Source organism: Drosophila persimilis, unplaced genomic scaffold, assembly GCF_003286085.1.
Source record: "Drosophila persimilis strain 14011-0111.01,24,50 unplaced genomic scaffold, DperRS2 tig00000000-arrow-pilon, whole genome shotgun sequence".
Lineage (NCBI taxonomy): Eukaryota > Metazoa > Arthropoda > Insecta > Diptera > Drosophilidae > Drosophila > Drosophila persimilis.
In genome coordinates this window covers 8,864,549-8,886,655 of record NW_020825288.1, presented here as the reverse complement: position 1 = coordinate 8,886,655, position 22,107 = coordinate 8,864,549, and the positions used below count along the sequence as shown (strand labels likewise).

At 47.9% G+C, this 22,107-nt stretch overlaps 7 protein-coding genes across 9 annotated transcripts in view; 4 read left to right on the top strand and 3 right to left on the bottom strand.

Annotated features, from left to right (window-relative positions):
* LOC6587304 (RYamide receptor) overlaps positions 1–15,467 on the bottom strand; it is a 41,590-nt gene extending 26,123 nt beyond the window's left edge. The window contains exon 1 of the mRNA XM_002012969.2: positions 15,041–15,467. The gene's annotated coding sequence lies outside the window, so the exon portion shown is untranslated. The remainder of the gene's footprint in view (positions 1–15,040) is intronic.
* On the top strand, positions 298–1,504 carry LOC113564910 (phospholipase A1-like). Its single transcript, XM_026984276.1, has 2 exons — positions 298–340; positions 400–1,504. The coding sequence occupies exons 1-2, from the start codon at positions 301–303 to the stop codon at positions 1,377–1,379; spliced, it is 1,020 nt and encodes a 339-aa protein (XP_026840077.1). The 5' UTR covers positions 298–300; the 3' UTR covers positions 1,380–1,504.
* On the top strand, positions 2,181–3,309 carry LOC6587177 (phospholipase A1). Its single transcript, XM_002012964.2, has 2 exons — positions 2,181–2,220; positions 2,283–3,309. The coding sequence occupies exons 1-2, from the start codon at positions 2,181–2,183 to the stop codon at positions 3,260–3,262; spliced, it is 1,020 nt and encodes a 339-aa protein (XP_002013000.1). The 3' UTR covers positions 3,263–3,309.
* LOC6587186 (phospholipase A1) lies at positions 4,086–5,243 on the top strand. The gene is made up of 2 exons (XM_002012963.2): positions 4,086–4,139; positions 4,207–5,243. Exons 1-2 carry the CDS (start codon positions 4,094–4,096, stop codon positions 5,178–5,180), a joined length of 1,020 nt encoding a protein of 339 aa, XP_002012999.1. The 5' UTR covers positions 4,086–4,093; the 3' UTR covers positions 5,181–5,243.
* Positions 5,433–7,935, top strand: LOC6588514 (proteoglycan 4). Of its 3 annotated transcripts, none has more exons than XM_026984275.1 (4): positions 5,433–5,500; positions 5,569–5,845; positions 5,906–7,179; positions 7,567–7,935. In XM_026984275.1, the coding sequence occupies exons 1-4, from the start codon at positions 5,452–5,454 to the stop codon at positions 7,863–7,865; spliced, it is 1,899 nt and encodes a 632-aa protein (XP_026840076.1). In that variant the 5' UTR covers positions 5,433–5,451; the 3' UTR covers positions 7,866–7,935. The 3 variants fall into 3 exon arrangements, with proteins under 3 accessions (XP_026840076.1, XP_026840075.1, XP_002012998.2); XM_026984274.1 differs by having other exon boundaries at positions 5,434–5,500; positions 5,906–7,143; positions 7,243–7,935; XM_002012962.2 differs by having other exon boundaries at positions 5,434–5,500; positions 5,906–7,935.
* LOC6588575 (tenascin) lies at positions 8,364–10,008 on the bottom strand. The gene is made up of 2 exons (XM_002012961.2): positions 9,975–10,008; positions 8,364–9,906 (listed from the first exon to the last, which is right to left on the bottom strand). The coding sequence occupies exons 1-2, from the start codon at positions 10,006–10,008 to the stop codon at positions 8,462–8,464; spliced, it is 1,479 nt and encodes a 492-aa protein (XP_002012997.2). The 3' UTR covers positions 8,364–8,461.
* Positions 15,468–16,678: 1,211 nt separating the features above from the next.
* Positions 16,679–17,981, bottom strand: LOC6588393 (proline-rich extensin-like protein EPR1). The gene is made up of 3 exons (XM_026995426.1): positions 17,791–17,981; positions 17,607–17,727; positions 16,679–17,516 (listed from the first exon to the last, which is right to left on the bottom strand). The coding sequence occupies exons 1-3, from the start codon at positions 17,924–17,926 to the stop codon at positions 16,679–16,681; spliced, it is 1,095 nt and encodes a 364-aa protein (XP_026851227.1). The 5' UTR covers positions 17,927–17,981.
* Between the last annotated feature and the right edge of the window lie 4,126 nt (positions 17,982–22,107).

Here is a 22,107-nt window from a genome sequence, read left to right as displayed (position 1 = left end):
GCTATGGTCTACACCTGTACAAGTAAAGGGTATTCAAATGGGGTACCCCAAAAGATTGTCAAAGACCTGAGTGTCCAAGCTACAACTCACGTAGAAAAGATTTCTTTGATTTTTCTGGTTATCAAACAAGCTGTGGACATGAACTGTTATCAATGATAATTTTAATCCGGGTAACGCCACTATCTGATCATTGGACAAAAAATGTTCTTAAGTGCTTACTTGTATTAAAAGGCGATTAGTTGGGGGTGTATAAAAGGCTAGGAATAGCCACTGAACACCACAATTGGTTTAGCCCCCACCATGAAAGTGTTATTTGTTCTAGCAGCCGTGTTGGCAGCAGGTGAGTTCTCTCCAAATATTCCACTAAAGGGACACTCCCGTTAATAAAAACATTTGCAGTGACTGCCCTTCCCGTTGAGGAGCGCATCAACGGCGAGAATGGCTGGTTCATTCCCAAAATCGATGGCACCTTCGAGTGGATGGACCTGAAGGACGCCGAGGAGCTGCTTTCCAGAGGAGAGCAAATGGAAGGCCGCATCAGCACGAATGCTGTTAAGTTCTACCTCTATACCAGGTCCAATCCCACTGATGGTAAGGAAATCAAGTCCGATGCATCCTCCATCGATGGATCCCACTTCAACAAGGACCACGGCACCCGTTTCGTCATCCACGGCTGGACCCAAAGCGCCCAGGATGACATGAACACCCGCATCACCAAGGCCTGGTTGTCCCGCGGTGACTACAACGTGATTGTTGTGGACTGGGCCCGTGCCCGTTCCGTTGACTACGCCTCCTCTGTGCTTGCTGTTTCCGGAGCCGGTGCAAAGGTTGGAGAGATGATCAAGTACCTGCACGAGCATCACGGCATGTCTCTAGACAGCCTGGAGGTCATCGGCCACAGTCTGGGAGCCCAGGTTTCTGGTTATGCCGGCAAGACCGTTGGCGAGGGTCGTATCCATTCCATTGTTGGTCTGGACCCTGCTCTTCCCCTCTTTAGCTACGATAAGCCCGACAAGCGTCTCTCTAGCGATGATGCCCACTATGTGGAGTCCATCCAAACCAACGGCGGCAAACTGGGATTCCTGAAGCCCATCGGCAAGGGTGCCTTCTACCCCAACGGTGGAAAGAAGCAGCCAGGATGTGGTGTGGATGTCACTGGCTCCTGCTCCCACGGCCGTTCCGTCCTGTATTACGCCGAGGCCGTCACTGAAGACAATTTCGGAACCATTAAGTGCCACGACTACGAGGATGCCGTCTCCAAGAAGTGCGGCAGCACCTACAGCAGCGTCCGCATGGGTGCCGTCACCAATGCCTACATGGTTGATGGTGACTACTACGTCCCCGTGAACAGCAAGGCTCCATTCGGTAAGATCGAATAGAGATCTGTGCTCCATCAAAACAACAACAGCAACAGCAAGGCTCCATTCGATGTGATCGAATAGAGACACCTGTGCTCACCCACTTTAACTCAATAAATTGATAAAAAGTTGTTCAAACCAAAGTACATATCTTTGTTTTATATCTGAAAACACATAAAGTGTTGGGTCTAGGAAATATGTATGTACATATATATAAGGAAATATATAAAGATACGACTAAATCATCTTTGTTATTGATAGGTACAGTTTCGTCATAACTACTTGATTTCTAGCTATTATAGGAAACTGAAATAAATGAATTAAGTACCATCCGAAATAAAATAAATGAATGAAATTTGTTCAAAAGCTACTTTCCAAAAATTTGAAGACATTCGTTGTAATACAACAATTATTCCAAAAGCTCTTCCGATTGCAGTAAACACTTAAGTCAATTTTCCTATAATTATTCTCGAATCATTATTAATGTTTTAATAAAGCCACAAAAAAGAATCCAAATACCCAGCGACAGATCAAAATGGGGACCTCTGAACCCTTTTACGACATATACCTGTACCAGCGTCAAAGTTCTAAATACAATAATTTACATTGACATCTTTACTTATCAGTTAAGCTGGGGAAATGAGTTGCTATCAACTAAAGTTCTAATCTTAGTATCTCACCATTATCTGATCGTTTCAAAATGAGATTTCTCAAGTGCTTTCCCATATATTATTCGTTCGATTATTAAAAAGTGATTAGCTTGGACCTATAAAATGACAGAGGCTCCTGCCGCTCTACACCACAATTTGGTCAGATTACAAAATGAAAGTATTATTTGTTCTCGCCGCTATACTGGCAGCAGGTGGGTTCTATACAAAATAACAGGATGAAAGAACAGTGCCCATAACGAGACGATATTTCCAGCAAGTGCCCTGCCCATTGAGGAGCGCATCAACGGAGAGAATGGCTGGTACGTTCCCCAGGCTGATGGCAGCTTCGAGTGGATGGAACTGAAGGATGCCGAGGAGCTGCTGGCCAACGGCGAGGCAATGGACGGCCGCATCAGCACCAATGCCGTGTCTTTCTACCTCTACACCAAGTCCAATCCCACTGATGGCAAAGAAATCAAGGCTAAGGCCTCGTCCGTTGATGCCTCCCACTTCAACAAGGACCACGGCACCCGCTTTGTCATCCATGGATGGACTGGACGCTACACCGATGACATGAACACCCGCATAACCAAGTCGTGGCTGTCTAAAGGAGATTACAACGTGATTGTTGTGGACTGGGCACGTGCTCGTTCGGTTGACTACGCTTCCTCTGTGGTTGCTGTTCCTGGAGCCGGTGCAAAGGTCGGCGAGATGATCAATTACCTGCACGAGCATCACGGCATGTCACTGGACAGCCTGGAGGTCATCGGCCACAGTCTGGGAGCCCATGTCTCTGGTTATGCCGGCAAGACCGTTGGCAAGGGTCGTATCCACTCCATTGTCGGTCTGGACCCTGCTCTTCCCCTCTTCAGCTACGATAAGCCCGACAAGCGTCTCTCTAGCGATGATGCCTTCTATGTGGAGTCCATCCAGACAAACGGCGGCAAACTAGGATTCCTGAAACCCATCGGCAAGGGAGCCTTCTACCCCAACGGCGGCAAGACGCAGCCAGGATGTGGGTTGGATGTCACCGGCTCCTGCTCTCACGGCCGTTCCGTCCTGTATTACGCCGAGGCCGTCACTGAGGACAACTTCGGAACTATTAGGTGCCACGATTACGAGGCAGCTGTCTCCAAGGAGTGCGGCAGCACCTACAGCAGCGTCCGCATGGGTGCCGTACACAACGCCTACATGGTCGAGGGTGACTTCTATGTGCCCGTGAACAGCAAGGAGCCCTTCGGCAAGATTGAATAGGAATGACAATAGGAATGTGCCTATTCATTGAGTGAATAAAATAAAGAACAGAAATTCAGAAGTCTATGTGTACCACTATTATCTTAATCATGATACGGAGCTGTGGGGGTTCTAAGCGCTGCCAGCGCCCCAACTATCTTTTCCGTACGTCAGAGATTGGGGGCAGGCCTCAACAATCCTCCAATCCTACTGAATCAAATCTGAATCGCATTTGCAAAGAGCTTTGTTTGGGTGAATGGGAAAGCGTTGTTTTTAATAGATAACTTTTGAGTTCAAGTTACTTGATAACTGTGGTTATAAGGATGTAGATAAAACCAAGTGGGGACGTGTGGCGATTGACCATAAGTGAAATCATTTTTGTCTATTTATACTATTACGATTATTGGCAGATATCTAATAATGATTTCACAACAAGTAGCTGGACGGATTGATAACACATTCGATTGACTACGACGGAGTGTAGTTGCTGTGATAATCCCTCTTCGATGGTGGCGAAGCTCGCGTCATTTGTAACGACGTAACCATATCAGGAACGTGAACTACTTGGGCGTACACGGGCAGAAATAAAGCAATTGAGATAAATGCAATCAAGATGGACATTCTACTTAGTGCAAATTGCCAAAAACACATGTTCCGCTCCTCAGTACGCCGCCAATCGATTGCGGTTTGCGACCCTTATCGGGGATGTCTTGAATGGCGTGAGTGGCCATCCAGTGTCCATATCTCGAGTGCTGCGCTTCAAAGTGTCTGAGATTCGATCTGGCGCGATTCTGATCCATATAAAGGGAACGCCTTTGTCAGCACGGATCGTCAGTTGAACGTGTCTTCGCCATGATCATGAGACTGCTTTTGGCTTTGGCTTTCTGCCTAGTGGCTGGTAAGAAGTCATTTGACTTTCGAGATCCAAGAAGCCATCCAATAACCCGCCGCTTTCCCCCTTACAGTTAACGCCGTTGAGGTGCGCGAGAATGGAGAGAATGGATGGTATGTGCCCCAGGCCGATGGCAGCTTTGAATGGATGGACAGGGATGTGGCCGAGGCCTATCTAGAGGCCCATGCCGAGAAGGAGGCACGTAACGTCCTCAACCCGGTGACCTTCTACCTGTACACCCAATCGAACCGCGGCTGGGCCCAGGAGATCAAGGCCTCATCGTCGGTGATCTCTTCGTCGTACTTCAACCCCAACAACCCCACTCGTTTCACCATCCACGGCTGGTCCTCCAGCGCCGACGAGTTCATCAACTACGGTGTCCGCGATGCCTGGTTCTCGCACGGTGACATGAACATGATCGCCGTCGACTGGGGCCGTGCCCGCTCCGTCGATTATGCTTCATCCGTGCTGGCCGTTCCCGGAGTCGGCGAGCAGGTGGCGACTCTGATCAACTTCATGCGCAACAACCACGGCCTCAACCTTGACAACACCATGGTCATTGGCCACAGCCTGGGCGCCCATGTGTCCGGCTATGCCGGCAAGAACGTGAAGAACGGTCAACTGCACACCATCATTGGTCTGGATCCTGCCCTGCCCCTCTTCAGCTACGACTCGCCCAACAAGCGTCTCAGCTCCACCGATGCCTGGTATGTGGAGTCTATCCAGACCAACGGCGGAAACCTCGGCTTCCTGAAGCCCATCGGCAAGGGCGCGTTCTACCCGAACGGCGGCAAGTCGCAGCCCGGCTGCGGCCTTGACCTCACCGGCTCTTGTGCCCACAGCCGCTCCGTGATCTACTACGCGGAGGCCGTCACCCAGGACAACTTCCCCACCATGCGCTGCGGCAACTACGAGTCCGCTGTGTCCAGCAGCTGTGGAAGCTCCTACAGCTCCGTGAAGATGGGTGCTGTGGTCAATGCCTACATGGTGTCCGGCGACTACTATGTCCCCGTTCGCAGCGATGCTCCCTATGGCATGGGCAACTAAATCAATTCACAATCACAAATAAACTAAGCAAAAGCTCTGATCGCTTAATGATCGTCACTGAAAGCTATCGAACAGTCGTTGATAAGGGTACTCTTGTAACTCGAAAGCTCTGTATGGGGAGCTTTCTCTGTAGGGTATTTAAATCTACCCGATTAGAAACGATCTAATCGGTGCATTGTTGTTGCTGAGATTTCGATTGCGTATAGATTAACGCAGACAGAAGGTATAAATGGGTGCGACAGGTGTTGCTGCCGAATCATTCAAATTTTCCATGCGAACAATGAGACTGTGCTTTCTTCTACTAGTCTGCGTGATAGCAGGTGAGACATTGAACTACATTCGGGACATTCGTGGCATTGAACTGGCATTGAATTCGAATCATTTTTAGTGAGTGCCTGGCCCATTGAGGATCTGTCATTGCGCGTGAGCGGCGGCAATGGCTGGTATGTGCCCCAGAAGGACGGTGCCCTCCGGTGGGTGAGCAGAGCAGAGGGCGAGCGAGATTTGGCCCACTACGAGGCCCAGGAAACGATCATGGGTCGCCTGTCCACGAACACGGTCAATTTCTATCTATATACGCTGCGGAACACCAACGCGGGGCAACAGATCAAGGCGAACCGTGCCTCCATTGATGCATCCAACTTCAATCCCGAGAACCCCACGAGGTAGGCTGTTCCTTTAGATCCGATAATCAGAGCTAATCCGGAACAATGATCGCTTTTCAGGATCACCATTCACGGTTGGAACTCAAACTATAAGGATGGTGTAAACACGAAGATTGCCGCCGCCTGGTTCCTGTCTGGAGACTATAACATGATTGCCGTCGATTGGGTTCGCGGTCGCTCCCTGGAGTACGCTTCTTCCGTTGCCGCTGCCTCCGGAGCCGGCAAAAAGATCGCTGCTCTGGTCGATTTCCTGGTGAAGGAATATGGCATGTCCCTGGACACCCTCGAGGTGGTGGGCTTCAGTCTGGGCGCCCACGTAGCCGGTCACACCGCCAAGCAGGTCGCCTCCGGAGAGGTCGGCAAGGTTGTCGGTCTCGACCCTGCCATGCCGCTGATCAGCTACAGCAACACCGCCAAACGTCTCGCCAGCGATGATGCCCGTTACGTGGAGTCCATCCATACCGCCGGCGGCACCATGGGATTCACCAAGCCCATCGGCAAGGCTGCCTTCTACGTCAACGGCGGAAAGTCCCAGCCCGGCTGCGGCATTGACATAACCGGAAGCTGTGCCCACACCCGCGCCGTCACCTACTACGTCGAGTCCCTGCGGTTTAACAACTTCCCCACCCAGCGGTGCGACTCGTACAAGGAGGCCAACAAGAAAGCCTGCGGCGACAAGTACAGCTCCGTGCTGATGGGTGCCACAGTGAACATTTACGTGGCCGAGGGCATCTTCTATGTCCCAGTGAACAAGCAGTCCCCCTTCGGTCTGGGCGAGCTGCTTGACGACTCGGAAGGCTCCACAACTGTGGCTCCTGACACCCCTACAACTGCCGCTGATGATGCCACAACCGCCGATGGAGAAGATGATTCGACCACTGCTGCACCTGAAGAAGGTTCCACCACTCCAGCACCTGGTGGCGAAGATGATTCTACCACAGCTGCACCTGAAGATGGAGGTGATGACTCTACAACTGCTGCCCCAGAAGATGGAGGCGATGATTCTACCACCGCAGCTCCTGAAGATGGAGGTGATGATTCTACCACCGGAGCTCCTGAGGATGGAGAAGATAATGACTCTACCACAGCTGAGCCTGAAGATGGGGAAGATGACTCCACAACTGCTGCCCCAGAGGATGGAGGCGATGATTCTACCACTTCTGCCCCAGAAGATGGAGAAGATGATTCTACCACCGCAGCTCCAGAAGATGGAGGTGATGACTCGACCACTGCTTCACCTGAGGAAGATTCCACCACTGATGCACCTGAAGAAGATTCCACCACTTCTGCCCCAGAAGATGGAGAAGATGATTCTACCACCGCAGCTCCTGAGGATGGAGGTGATGACTCCACCACTGCCTCACCTGAAGAAGATTCCACCACTGATGCACCTGAAGAAGATTCCACCACTTCTGCCCCAGAAGAAGATTCCACCACTTCTGCCCCAGAAGATGGAGAAGATGATTCTACCACCGCAGATCCAGAAGATGGAGGTGATGACTCGACCACTGCCTCACCTGAAGAAGATTCCACCACTGATGCACCTGAAGAAGATTCCACCACTTCTGCCCCAGAAGATGATTCTACCACTGCAGATCCAGAAGATGGAGGTGATGACTCGACCACTGCCTCACCCGAAGAAGATTCCACCACTGATGCACCTGAAGAAGATTCCACCACTTCTGCCCCAGAAGATGATTCTACCACCGCAGCTCCAGAAGATGGAGGTGATGACTCCACCACTGCCTCACCTGAAGAAGATTCCACCACTGATGCCCCAGAGGAAGATTCCACCACAGCTGCCCCGGAGGATGGAGGAGATGATACAACCACAGCCGCTACCCCAGAAGATCCTACCACAACAACCGAAGCTCCAGAAGACCCCAACACCCCAATAACCGATGCCCCTGGAGAGCGACCATCAACCGATGCCCCCGAAGACAATGATGTCCCGGGCAGCACCAAGAACATCTACATTTTCAACTTGTTCCTGATAAACGTTAAAGTTAACAAAAAATAGACCTTTCTTAACCAAATGCCCAGAACCGAGGGCGTGTTTCATTAACTAATAAATTCAAAGCAATATCGCATTTCTCCGATACCTTTCAATTAATTGTAGGAAAGGTCCTTTCAGGCGGACAAACCACAGCACTAACGACACGCCCATACCCTTAATGGGGATTCATCCCGATTTTAATTACGAATACGACATCTTTTGAAGTTTGGGCCAGTCACAAAGGAAGGCAACACGGTGCTGCCGTGACGCACACCCACATTCCGGGTTGAGTCAAATCTGATTGCTGCGGCTACTTATCGAGTGGTCTAGCACTCGTACATTTCCAAAAACACCACGTATATTTTGGCATAATCTTTTTAAAAGAGCTGCTGATTAAGAGGCAGCAACAGACATTTGTTGTGTTATCATATTAGCAGCAGAAAAGTCACTGCTGCCTTCTCATCGACAGGCAATAAAAACTTTGCCAAAAGTCCCAGCCACCAAATGGTACTAGCTCAATCATCAACTTCCCAATTAATTAGATTTATTACAGCAGAGCTTATTATCGGCGGGGAAGTCGGCAAATCGAGATAATTTATTGTGCATTAGGGCTCTCATTCTCACTCCTCCTTCCGCTCCCCATCCACGCAGAAGTGTTTCTCGTCGATAGCACAGCCCCCCATTGTGGTCTCGAAGTAAGTGCCACGAGCACATATCTGTTCCACGAGCTGCCCGTCGATGCATTCCAGATAGGCCCCACAGTCCTGGGGATCCGCCACCCGTTTGCCCTCAACGCATCTGCCCTTGACACTTGACACACACCGGCACTTGCTATGGCAAATGTTTCGGTCATCTTCTAAGCATTCCTGGACACCTGGATGGAAGTATTCTCCGCTGCCACAGTTCTTGGCCACAAAAAGCCCATCGACACAGATCAAGAATCCCCCACAGTTTGCGGCGTCCTGCATCAGTTCGCCCTCTGAGCATCTTTCCACCAGGGACACACATACTCCATCCTCGTCGATCAGGCAGCCGCTTTCTGTGGCATTAAAGTAGCTGCCAGGATCACACTTCAGTTGCACGAGCTCCTGGTTTATACACTGCCGGTATCCGGCGCAATCTTCGGGATCTTCTTCCATATATCCCTCGGTGCACTTTCTCACAGTTGGCAGACAGATTCCGTCCACGTCGATCAGGCAAAACTCCATTTTGGCATCAAAGTAGCTGCCACTGGGGCACTGCTCTTCCACGAACTGGCCATTGATGCACTTTAGGTATCCGGCGCAGTCGTTGGGGTCCACATCCAACTCTCCTTCTGTGCAGTTTGCGGGAGGCGCTACACAAATGCCATTCACATCAACAAGACAGATCTTGAGGCTGGAATTAAAGTAGCTTCCGCTGGAGCACTGTTGTTCCTCGAGGTACCCATCGATGCACTTTAAGTATCCGGCACAATCATTCGGGTCTGATTGAAGCTCTCCTTCGGTACAATTCTCGGAGGAAACACAGACTCCGTCCACATCTACAACACACATGTTGAAATTCACATCGAAATAGCTTCCTTTGTTGCACTTCTCCTTCACGAGAACGCCATTCACGCATTGAAGGTACCGAGCACAATCTTCGGGGTCCGCACTGAGCTCTCCATCGTTGCACCTCTCCTGCAGAGGAGAACACGACACATTGCCATCCACGAGACAGATTTTCGATATCAGATTAAAGTAGCTTCCAGGCGCACAATTCTGCTTCACAAAGTCGCCATCGATGCACTGCAGATATCCTGCACAATCCGCGGGATCCTCTGCCAGCTCTCCCTCGATGCACTTATTGGATGCGGGCGAACAGATGCCCTTGTCGTCGATGACGCACACCTGATAACTGGCCTCGTAGTAGGCTCCTTCGGGGCACTGCTGATGGAGGATGACCGTGTCAAGGCACTGAAAGTAGCTCGCACAGTCCTGCGGGTCGGCTTCCACCGAGCCCTCCATACAGTTGCTGGAATCGCTACTCATGGCAGCCAGCAATGGCCACGGCATCAGACATAGCAATGTCCACAACGAACACACTATTCGAGGAGACAGAGTGTTAGCGATATCCTGGGCAATCTGGGGGCAAATCCTTCTCCAATCTCACCGTGGTAAAACATCCGCACTTGATGTGACTTCATTTTCTCAGTTCTTTTGTATGAAAAGGCAAACATCGTAGAATGCGCTTTTATATGGCAGAGCCATTACCATAATGCAATGGTTGTTCCGCGTCCAGTGTTTGCCAGATAAGATCGAATACTAGACGTTATCTTACATCTGTTACATATAAAACTCAAGAGAACGATGCAACAGAGAGCGGCAAATGACTCAACGGAAAGTCTTTTCTGAATAAGGAAATAGGAGAGGGAATTCTTAGGAAGTTTAGGTCCCATTCCGAGTCAAAAGGGTTATCACGACCCAAATTCAAACGATTTTTCAGAACCCAAATCTGAAATATTCAACCAAATGAATGACAATACAGAGGGCTTCTGTAATGTAAGGTTGAATTCAAGCTGAATGGTGATTTGCATATTTTCTTTGGGTAAAATATCCCACTTGTTCGAGCTTGTTTCCGCTTGAAGTTCTGCATATGGTCGACAAATTAACATCATAAAAGAAGAGCCCTTGGGCATTTGTTGCTTTTGTGAGAAGGTCGCACATGGCACATCATCTGTCAGTCGCCTTCGGGGCTCATTATTCACTTTGCCCAGCGCCGAGACACGTCCTTAAAGCCTTTAAGCTCAATGGCCAGACACAATCCGTAGGTTTCCAATGCTTAGGCTCACTATCCGCTCCGTTAATTTATCAAAGCTCAACTCATTTAGGGTTTTCGGTTTTACTTTTCGCTTGATTTTGTTCGATTGTTGTAGGCACGGAATCCCTTTTGAAAATTCCACTAAGGCTGTGGGCTGCGGTCGTCGAGCCTCGAGGTCAGGGCCGAAAAAGACAAGCAAATATCACAACCATCTGTGGCAGCAATAAATATTCCGTTTGTTGCTCAAAGGGAAATGGTTGCCCTTTTTTGGGGGATGAAGTTTTCAAAACACGCTTGCTGAAACGTTTTCCCCAAAGGCCGAAAGAAACACAGAACTAATGTTTCCTGGCCACCTAATGATACTCGTCCTCGGGCAAAAGTGCGCTTGGAAGTGTGTCAACTAACAATTGTCAGAGCCCTGGGAATAGCCCTCTCCCTAGCTTCTAAGTTGCATTTTTCCCCAGCAAAAGCACATGCCACTGAAGTGATATTGAAACGCCATTAGCAAGACTCCGGGCGATGGGATGCCATTTCAGCTCTTTACTGACCCCGACATAGTGCTATTTAACAGCTGAAAAATTTCACAAGTGAAAGGCAGTATCACAGCTCTTTCGTGAAAATTAAAGCTGAAAAAAGTGGCGTACTCTCTCACCCTATAATTTCTTTGAAGCGATTCCCATAACATGCCAAATTTAGCTGAATTCATTTGTGATTACATTTTATTGCAGGTTGGGCGAAGGGCGGTGCGGTTTGCTTGCGTGGTCAAAAAAGGTTTGCTTTTCGCGTTGAGGGTTGAAATGAGGGAACAAACCGCATGGAAGTGGTTTGCGTTTGCCCAAAGCAGATTTTCACATTTCCACATGCATGAATTCATCACTTCACTTGAGTTCTTGTTCTTACGCAAAAGTTACAATCGAAAAGCGAAATTTGAATTTGGCGAATCACTTAAGGCTGCCAGCGAATTCCAATTACAGACTGTAAAGCATATTTGGATGATGTAACCTAACAGAAAAAGTCGTACCAGCCTGGCCGAAGGCCAAATAATGGTAATCTTTTTGGTAATTCCTTATACTTCAATGGAGGCACTTATATGCTGCCGAAATATTACACATACGCCCCATTAGCAGGCAGCCAATGCGAGATGTTTCCTGCTTGTTGCATGAAAATCTCCTTTTACAGTCTATTTATAAGAAAATTTGCATATCATTGGCAGCCAAGCTCCAAAGCGAGGATGAATCTCCGCGCCAAGAGCAGGAAAAATGAATAAATTCTCCAGCAAAATAAAAAATTGTTGAATGACAAGGAACTTTGTGGCAATCAAAGCGGCCAAGCAAAGAGCAAACTTTAAGGCCAAGAATTTTTAATATTCTATTTTTTCGCTGCTCCGCTTTGAAGGCATCAATCTCTGGCCCGAAGTAAACTGCATCTGGCTGATTTTGTTGAAGGGATTATTTTGAATTATGTATATTTAAAAGATTCAAAGGAACTATGAGCAAGCATCTGCCTCTCCCAGTCCCCTTCCATCGGGTCCTTTCTCCTAAATCTCATTTTATAAACACCGACGGCTTTCCAGTTTTTTTTTTTTTCTTGGGTGTTGTGTTGTTGCTATCTTTAGTCAGTCAACTATTTGAAAGTTTCTCCCCTGGCGTGTTTTCGTGTCTATTTTGTAAATAAACAAATTCAATTTGTTGTCATGTCGTTCCTCTGGTTATCTTTCCACAGTGTTATACAGTGTTCTTGGCAGCGTTCTAAGTGCTTTGAAGAACAGCGAATGGTAAATGGGAGCGAAGCACCTCAAAATAACAACATACAAAAAGCTGCTTAAAATCTATGAGCGCACGAGTATGTGCGTATGCGAAACTTTTTTCTGTTTCCCATTTAATTTTGTTTAGTTTGCTCTTTTCAATGTGATTTCCGATCAATTTCCCAGCATCCGTCACCCCCTCCCACGTCCCCATGACCGTCCCTGTCCCCGTGGAAAACTCAGAAGTATTCATGAGCCTTAACTGCGCTGTGGACACATATTTCCTCACCACCATTGGGCATCTTTTGCTCTTGACCAAAGTTTCGGGCCAGGAATTTTAATACAGGCGTTGAGTTATTTGTGCAAAAAAAAACCCCGAGTCACGAATTGTATACACAAGACCCAGGAATTGAGTGGCAATTTCAATTATGATTCGATGAGTGGTGAATGGAAAGCAAAACCAATTTCCCCAAAATGAACTGCTACGAAAATATGTACGCAAACAAGCCCCCCTGATTGGTTCAATTTACTAGTTGCAATTTGTGATATATTTTTTTGTATTCCTATTCGATAACCTAATAATAAATTGGCTAAAATATTTACAAAACTAATTTGCTGGAAAATGTAGAAAATATAATTTAATTGGAATTGGTTGTTTGATATACAGATATACTATTTTAGTTATATGAATATTTCAAGCATGTATTTGTAAAATTATCATTGTAAAAGCCATTGTGTTTCGAGAACAACAAATTGAACCATCAGAAGAACCATGAAGAATTATAAGAGGTACATGGTACCCTTTGAGACTATGGAATGATTGACTCTTTGGAAAGAAAGATTTGCCAGATGAAAGAGTAAATGTGGGTGAAAAATTGCCCTATTGTTTCCATACCCCCATCGATAATTTCCACAATATTCTGTCGACTTTCTGTTTATATTTTAGTAAGTATTTCAAAGTCCCGTAAGCTCAAAAATGATTTTAAAAATTTCAATAAATTTTCTTCATTTTATAATAGGTAATTATTTTAAGTTAAAGCTGTTTCAATTTTTCAATGAATTTTCCAATTTCCGTCTGAATATTTCCCGCCATATCACCTTTTTCAAATATTCCTTTATTTTCTTAGCGCACTTTTTCACAATTTAAATTCAGTTTTTCCGGCATAAAACTATAAACTGAAGTACATAAAATGGGCGTGACAAGTGGGCGGGGAATGGGGAACGCGAATTCGTGTCAGAATCGCGCTGTCAAAAAAACCAAAGAATCAGCAGGAAAAGAAAACCTAATAAAAAAAGGCTGAGAAAAAGCGGCTGTCTGACATTGAATTGATTATTATTTATGATGATGCTGGAAATGATGGGGAAATGCCACTGCCGTCGTTAGGTAAACAGAAGTACGAGTGTTCCCGTCAAAGTGTTCAATGTGTCAATATTGATTCTGGCAGCTCTCGCTGTCGATCTGATTATCTCCGAGCATATGTAAATGGCAGGAGGAGGCTGGAAGTGTGGACTTTATAAATAAAACACAGTCCACGGGGCAACTGCGATACATTCAGTGAGGACAAGACAAACAGATAAACCGAGGCAGACAAGCCATAAATCTCAGCCGCCCGACGCGCGTGGACATTAAAGCGACACATAAACCCGGTCAAAGTGTCAAAGCAGTAAACAGCACAGAGCAAAGAGCACAGAGCACAGAGAAGGAGAGGACCAAGACCTGGACCAAGGCCAGGACCAATGCTTAAATCAGGCCCAAACCAATTAAAGCCGTCGTTCAAAGAAGGCCTTTGTCCCTTTATTGCCGCCCAAAAAACGGCAAAGAGATTCCCCTGCAAAATTTATGAGAAAATACACGTTCACCTGCAACACATACGAGCAAACGTAGGGGGATTGCGTGCTGCATAATTTATAATTAGCCTCCTCCACCATGCCACCTTTTGTTGTCGCCCTCTGTCAACGAGAGCCATATGGATGGCGGACTTAGAGGACCGTCCATCCGCTTACTCCTACTCGTACTCGTACTCGTATCATGCAATATTTAGCGCTCGACTGGCGACAACGCTGCGTATGCTTAATACATATATCCCCAGCTAAAAGGAACAAACGGCTGATTGATGATACTTCCGGCTAACGCCAAGGATAATGTAATATAAGTACAAAATTTGCGATGAAATTGCATCTCGCATTTGTGTCAAATAAAGAGAATATCCAATCATAGCCGTCCAGGTCTTAGAGTCCAGGAAGGAGATTTTTCTTTAAGCCAATCAGCTTATTGGCAGACAGGTGTACTCTATGTACATGATACAAAGTACAATTGCAGACAATTAGGAGTAGTTTCTACTCTAATCGAGCTGTTGAAATGGGTCAAAAATGGTATTTGACAGCTGTCTTGCAGGTGCCGTAGGGAAATCAATTTTGGCACTTTGAGGAACCTTCTCAAGGCCCTTAAATATTAATGAAAAAGGGTGGGACTGGTCTGCCATTAAATTCTGGTCATGTGCCACTGAAACCGAGGCCCAAGCGAACCTGGACATAATCCCATCCAGAACAGATGCCAAGGAGAATGTGCGAAATCTGACTGAATGCTAACAAGCAGAAACAACAGAGCGACAAGCCCGATGCCAGCGCGGAGGACAAGCTGATTAGCAGGTAAATAAAGCTCATTACAACTCACCTAGTGCCGAGCCCGCTTTCTCCTCCAGCGGCAGCGGTTCTTCGGAACTGCAGCGGGGCGGAATCAGCACCCCCCGGGGAGATGTTGGCCGGGACAGAGGCGTCAATGACAATGTCAATGTCAATGGCACAAATAATGAACCGAAACAATGTTGAACAATTTCACATTCGAGCACTCACTTTTATCACTAATTGTCACTGGAATTATTTATGCGTACACGTATTGCGTATACGCAGTGTTCGCCACTTGATGAATATTCGCAGTTTGTTAATTGTTTATTGGTTATTGCATCGCGTGCCCGTCTTCAATTGAATCGAATGGCTTTTTTATGCGTTTATAAGTCCCGATTTCGGACGAGTCGAGTCGTACGTGGGCCGCATGGAACTAGTGCCTAAGCGAATGAGAACGCCCACCATCGGTGCGAATCGCACGAACACAGAAAGCGTACTGAATGCGGCATCCGTCGGCAGTTGCTGTGACTCTGACTGGGTGGCAGTGCCAGTGGCAGCGCCCACGAGCCCTCCACTGCAGATCAGCCGGACACGAAGCTCCGGCACGAACCACTTGAAGCCCTACTCTCCTACTCCTGGTCCTGGGGGGCGGCGCAACATGTTGCCATCGCTTTGCGCAGGCACCGCAATCAACTGTTGGTTTTGGCGGGAAACGCTGGGCAACATGTTGCACGCAGCCACAGCCACAGCCGGCACATGCCACTCCAACACAGGGCAATGAGGAAGGGCATTAGCCAGGCCCAGTACTTTGCTTTGGACCAACCGCAGAAATTAACAAAACGTAACGCAATTAAGCGAGCTGTAAATCCGTCAAGGTCAGCTCTTCGCTTAAAGGTCAATTATCATTTTGGCCGGCAGCACGAGTGCGCGTATTAGCCATCATTAAATCACTGAAATGCGAAATACGTGCAGCATCATATTTGTTTTGGATAACAGAGGAAAAGAGTGCAATATCATACGTAAAGAGGAGAAAGTATTTCCCTGATTATGGGTTGGCATACAACTTTCAAACGGCCGGAAGCTGGGGAGAAAGAAACAAAGAATAAAACATAAGAATGAAATAATAAAAGCTGATCAGAAAACCACAAGTGAAGGCAAGGATAATATTATAGCGTCGAAAACGGGTGGATTCTCTGATTTGCATTATTATGAAATTATTTTACAGAGATGGATACACTTTTACACTGAATCTTCCCGAAATTTAATGACTAATTCGATAAAGATTTAGATGAAACACTGATGCTTTAATATTATAGCGGAAAAGGTTCGCCCTTGGCCAGTATTTCAGAACTCATCCAGATTAAAATCTTATAATATCTTTAGCTAAAGATTTTTAGTCTCCCTCGACCACATCTTGTGTTTTTTTTTTTTTTCTATAAATTCGATTTTTATTATCTACACAAATTTAACAACTTTAACAAATTTTACAAACGAGCAAATCAAAGCGGGCCGTGATGTGCATGTGTGTGTATGTGTGAATGTGTGTGTATGCAGTGCATGGTAAGGGGGAAGGGTGCAGGGGTAGGGATAGGGATAGGCGATAGGCGATAGGGTATGCATCCATATGGACATTAGACTATGACAAACGAGAAATTGGCTAAGACATCTCCCTCTCCGTCGTACGATCCTACTTCAACTTCTTGAGGAAGAAGCGGTTGGGGGGACCGTAGTTGGTGGCGGGAATGTGAGCCTGGCGCTGCTCCTGCTGCTCCTCGACGATGATGGGCGCCATGGAGGGCTCCTCGATGGCCAGGGCGGCGGGGGCAGTGGCAGGGGGCAGGTACTGGTTGGCGGGCGCCGACAGAGTGGTCTGCACCTCCTCGCCAGTGTAGGCGGGCGCCGTGGGCGGGCCATAGATGGCCGAGGGAATGGCGGCGGGCTGCTCGATCTCTGGCTCGGGAGCCAGGGTGGTGGGTGGCAAGACATCGGCGACTTCCGCGAGCGGGGCAAAGTCCTCGGCGGTGGCCTGACGGGGCTCCATGTCGGCGGGTGGGGGACCGTAGACGGGAGCCTCCTCCTTCTTGGTCTTGTACTTGATGAAGTAGACCTCGGGTTTGGAAGGCTTGGTGGGTGGTGCCGTGGGGATGACGATGTCCTGCTCCTGTTCGGGCTTCTTGTGCAGCACATAGATCAGGGTCTTCTCCTCGTTCTGTGGTGGTGGTGGCACGATGGGAGCGCGCAGAGCCGGTGCCGATGGGGCCTTGATGAAGACGATCTTGTAGTGCTTCTGCTTGGGTCCCACCTGGTGGTGCACACGTGGCTGCACGGCATCCTCCTCCTCGAAGTCCTTGGGCGGCACATGGACGTAGATGTGCTTATGGATCTTGGTCTCCTGCGGTGCGTTGTTGTAGCCGCTGGCATGCTGCACGCCCGACAGGCGGTGGGCCATGTTGTAGCTGTCATCGTAGGAGTTCAGGGGCTCGGCGGCGGGAGCGACCTGCTCGAGGATGGCGTCCTGCTGCTGTAGCTGCTGCTGCTGTTGCTGCTGCTGTTGCTGCTGCTGTTGCTGCTGCTGTTGCTGCTGCTGTTGCTGCTGCTGTTGCTGCTGCTGTTGCTGGGGAGGCAGGTAAGTCATTTGTGGCTGTGCCTGGAGCTGCTGCACTGGAGGCGGGGCAAAGTTGGCGAACGATTGCTCCTGTGGCAGCGTCTGATAGATTTGTGGCGCAACCGGATGAACTATGGAAGAGAGAGGGGAGTGTTAGTGCGTGTCACTCTCCTCCTTCTTCTGGTACTACTCACCGTTCAGTGGCAGTGCCCGCTGGCTCTGCTGCTGGGGTAATCCATGGTAGGCATAAGGCGATGGTGGTTCAGGACGAGCCACAGCTCCGGCTACCAGCGTGGCCACACAAACGACAAACAGCGACGAGACACGCATGGCTAACGACTGCTCCTGGCGGTGATGATGACTGTAACCCGTAATCCTTTAAAGCTCGATCGATTGACTGCTTCGATGGAGAAGCTCGAACGTCGACTGATACTGATGACAGCGCCGCGTCGGGCATTTATATGATTCAAGCGACGGAGCGTCGGAGACTCGGACACGCTGACTGCGCCACCAACAATCTCAAAATCTCATTACAAAAGGTAAACGGAAAAAATGAATTTAATTAAGCATCAAAAGAGATACACAAACACACGGACCGAACGAGAGCGAAAGAGTGACCCGAGAGTGAGAAAGAGAGACTGCCATGGAGATGAACTTGGCCAAAAAGCGAGGCAGGAGAGGATGGCATGCGACACGTGTCTTTTGATGTCTTCAAGCGAGAAATTAGAGCAATCCCAATGGAGACAAAACCCCGGGCTGTAAATCCATTTCGTTAGCCGCTAGCCGAGGCGTCTGCCCCAGCGGGTGGGGGTGCGAACGGTCAACTATAGAGAATGATGAAGAGGCATGCCCCAAAAGCTTCCTCAGCATCAGCTCATCCACACTAGCCCTGGGCCCCGGACCCTGGACCCCGGGCCGAAGACGTTTTGTGTAACACTCTTGTATCTTGTATCTGAGAGCCCCACTACGATGCAGCAGCAGCAGCAGCAACCTTCGGATGAGTGCGCCAAGTGTTATTTTCACAATTGGAGCGCACTCGAGCCGCTGTCTCGGAATCGAAAGTGACCCATGATTACGCACTCGTCACAGGCCCCCATTGACGGGAGTTCATTCATGTGGCACCAACATCGAACTTGTTCATTGAGCTTGTGGACCCAGCCTGGTGGTGGCCCAGGTCAAGTGATTCCATGGAATTCGAAGATAACAGATAATCCAGTTGGGTTCAGGATTAGGTAATACGACCTGATGCAGGAACTCTCCTCAGAGGTACCCTCAATGAGGGAAATGGGTCTGAAATTAAATCCTCTGTGTGGGTCCAGGATTTGTTGGGGCATAAGGTGGATAATACAAGCTTTTGTAAGAGGTCTTGTACAAGGTTATGTAAAATGAATACCACATGGTAAAGGAAGGTTCAAAAGACTAGTGTCTTCAGTTGGAATAAATTTCAGGAATCTGTTAAGTACGTTTGTCATTAAAAACCTTCAAAATGCTCCTAACAAAGGGTATACAATTCCCATGGAAGGAACCTCAATCAAAGACTGATGCCAACTGTCATTCATTGCCTCATTCTTACCTACCGAATTTCCCAATTAAATCTTAACATACTTCAACATAAATTCAATTAATTGAACAAGAAAAAGAAAACAAAAACCGAAGGGCTTTTCAAGGCCAGGCACATAATTTCCTCCAACTGTCAACCGGTGACAGTCGACAGTCGGCATTCAACCATCCACCATTTACCATCCACTTTCAACACCTACGACAACAATTACGAAACAAACGTAACAAAATCAAAATCAAAATCAATTTTATAATTGAAGCCAAGCATGTGGCATGAAAGAAAAAAAAGAAGTCGAAACAATAAATGATAAAACAAAACAGCAGCCACCCAAATCAAGTGAGTAGCATGCGGCGTGGCACCGCTCTTGGGTCGTAATTGGATTTGGTGCACACCGAAAGATGGAAAGCAAATAAACCGAGTCCGAAGACACTTGTCCACTTGCTGTCCACACACAAATCAGAAAACGTACGAGTAATTGCAGCCGCCGCATCGGGTCCGGGAGAGAAATGGTAAGTACATGTAGGTACATGTCCATACAACACGACGGACAAGAAGCTGGGGCGTACATAATTGCAACAAGGTTGCTTTACGTCACCCGGCCATCGGCCATCGGACGGAATCGATTGGAATTGATTGGGAATTGGTGCACTTGGCCGCGCGGTGAAGAAGCGGCAACAGTCAGCGGCAGAAGGGTCCATCTCCAGAGAGAGAAAGAGAGAGTGGTAGAGAGTGAGAGAGTAAAGGGAAAGAGATAGTGATGAAACCCGAAAATCAGGTCACCTGTGCAGTAGCCACAGCCAGACATCCATTGATTCGCACCGATCGCCTTACCCTTCGCCTCTTGGCATTGGCTTCACTTCTCGTGCCCTTCGCTGGTGCTTGCTGCTCCATTGACATTGCCGCCGAGTCGGGGGTATTTCCAATCGAGGAGCTCAGCATAGATGGGCCAGAGCTCGCTCGGGATGCTCCACTCGACGACGTGCCACTTGTTGCACTCAAGTGCCACGCACAGCAACGGCAACAAAAACGCAGAAGCTTTGGGGCTTTGTCATTGAGATGTGAACCCACAAGTCGATTAGTTGGCCAATGGCATTCGAAAAGAGCATTCCACAGATGGACGATTGGGTCCACAGAATGCGTAGGTCAAATGATGATAAAAATAGAAACAAGCCTCTGTCAATTGTTGCCCAAAAGAAGGCTGAGATACAGTGAGAGATGAAGCTCCGACTGTAAGAAACCTCACACAGAACCAATAACGACTCAATGAATGAATACTGTTTCAAATGAAACCCTTAAGCAGTTTCCTTCTCTTTCTAACCACAAATAAACTTTAGACTTATCAATTTTACATCCACCACATCCACCTGATTGAAGTAATTCCTAGAAATACCTTTTGGCACAATCATTTTAGATTTCATTTGACTCCAACAAAAGTGTATTTTTACTTTTACCACAAATTATCGGAAAGGAAGAGCAAAGCGGAAAGATGCAAATCATGGCAAAAAAAAAGGCTAAATTTATCCAACAAATGTGTGTTATACATTTACTTAAACGCTTCAACCTACATGGGGGTAAAATTATGACAAATGGCGAATGAATGTCGCCGCCTCCGCCTCCTCACTGGCCAGACTCCGTGCTCTTCATCTGCCATCCACGTCCACTCTTGACCAGGTGCCCCAAAGATGCGTTGACAAATCGCTCGGCTAAATGGTTTTGCCCCGGAGCAGCATAACGATGATGATTACAGTGATAATCGCGATCGGAGGCAGCAGCACCGTCGATTATCTCGTTAATTAGAGGCAAACACCAGGTTAGTTGACCAGTTTTCGCACCAGCCGCCGCGAGGGGTGTCCCACCCGTCAAGGTCATTCAATTTTAGCACAATTATCGAGCTTCCCTTCATCACTCCTCACTCATCATCCCAGTCCCATCCCCGTCTTGGTTTTTATGTAAGTAACACCATCATCGGCAACGGCCTGTGGGAAGTAATTAAAACTGGAGCAAGTCGAGCACTTTTTTATTTCTCCGGGTGGTTGGGTGGTTGGGTGGCACTAAGAGTGCTTCAGGTGGGTGGCCGGCGGGTCTCTATGGTGATGTTAATGAGGCTAATGCGGCGGTCAAAGCAAATTGGATTTTGGGGATGGGTCCCAAATTATTCTATTCCTTTATACGAGTATAGCCACAGAATTAAGTGCTGCGGATTAGTCATCAAAGTGGCAGGTAAAAATACAACTTAATTGCGCCGCATACTTCAAGAAAGGAGTTTCAGGGAGACTTCTGACGCGTTTAAGGAAGAGGATCCATAAAACTTATTTCTAGTCCATTTCTCAGTCCAGCCCCATATGTCTATACCCTTGAGCGTCAAAGGTAGCCCTATTGAAGATCACTGACTATGGAATAATGGTCTTCCACAACGGTCAATCCAGTGTTGACATTGAATTATAATGCCTATTGAAACGACCAGCAATCAAAGGCCTATATATAGAGGCATAGACGTGCATGCGTACCACACTTATTACCAAGCAAAAGTGGAGTGCAAGCAGGGGAAATAATAAGATGGTTAGCGGACAAAAGAGCTATACGCTTCGAGTGTCACTGACAGGCGGTCCAAATGGCAGTGTGAGTGCCCCAGGAAGGGTTAAGGGAGTTGTCGCCACGGTTGGCACAGCTGTCAGCCACCTCAAAGGTCTGACGACAAAGGCAACTGGCAAATCGATTACTTTTACCGAGGCCCAGACGCATCTATCTCGTATATCGGTGTCTGTATCTCTGGCTGCTGGGAGTGAGATTGTGCGCGTGGTTTGGGTTTCATTGAATTAAGTGCCTGGCTAAATGCTGTGAGCCGTAATTTGTATCTCGCAGCTTGTTTATTTATGCTGTCATCTCCTATTGTTTGGCACTAGTTTGCCCATCCCCCGCCTCTCCTTCCCTCTCTTCGCTACCAATTCGT

Bases quoted from the DNA above. Each gene is read 5' to 3' on its own strand.
- LOC113564910 (XM_026984276.1), top strand. From the start codon at position 301: ATGAAAGTGTTATTTGTTCTAGCAGCCGTGTTGGCAGCAG. The intron at 341-399 runs GTGAGTTCTCTC...AAACATTTGCAG, and splicing joins AGCAGCCGTGTTGGCAGCAG to TGACTGCCCTTCCCGTTGAG.
- LOC6587177 (XM_002012964.2), top strand. From the start codon at position 2,181: ATGAAAGTATTATTTGTTCTCGCCGCTATACTGGCAGCAG. The intron at 2,221-2,282 runs GTGGGTTCTATA...CGATATTTCCAG, and splicing joins CGCCGCTATACTGGCAGCAG to CAAGTGCCCTGCCCATTGAG.
- LOC6587186 (XM_002012963.2), top strand. From the start codon at position 4,094: ATGATCATGAGACTGCTTTTGGCTTTGGCTTTCTGCCTAGTGGCTG. The intron at 4,140-4,206 runs GTAAGAAGTCAT...TCCCCCTTACAG, and splicing joins GGCTTTCTGCCTAGTGGCTG to TTAACGCCGTTGAGGTGCGC.
- LOC6588514 (XM_002012962.2), top strand. From the start codon at position 5,452: ATGCGAACAATGAGACTGTGCTTTCTTCTACTAGTCTGCGTGATAGCA. The intron at 5,501-5,568 runs GTGAGACATTGA...AATCATTTTTAG, and splicing joins ACTAGTCTGCGTGATAGCAG to TGAGTGCCTGGCCCATTGAG. The intron at 5,846-5,905 runs GTAGGCTGTTCC...ATCGCTTTTCAG, and splicing joins AATCCCGAGAACCCCACGAG to GATCACCATTCACGGTTGGA.
- LOC6588575 (XM_002012961.2), bottom strand. From the start codon at position 10,008: ATGAAGTCACATCAAGTGCGGATGTTTTACCACG. The intron at 9,907-9,974 runs GTGAGATTGGAG...CTCCTCGAATAG, and splicing joins AGTGCGGATGTTTTACCACG to TGTGTTCGTTGTGGACATTG.
- LOC6588393 (XM_026995426.1), bottom strand. From the start codon at position 17,926: ATGCGTGTCTCGTCGCTGTTTGTCGTTTGTGTGGCCACGCTGGTAGCC. The intron at 17,728-17,790 runs GTGAGTAGTACC...TCTCTTCCATAG, and splicing joins GCGGGCACTGCCACTGAACG to TTCATCCGGTTGCGCCACAA. The intron at 17,517-17,606 runs GCAACAGCAGCA...GCAGCAGCAGCT, and splicing joins ATGACTTACCTGCCTCCCCA to ACAGCAGCAGGACGCCATCC.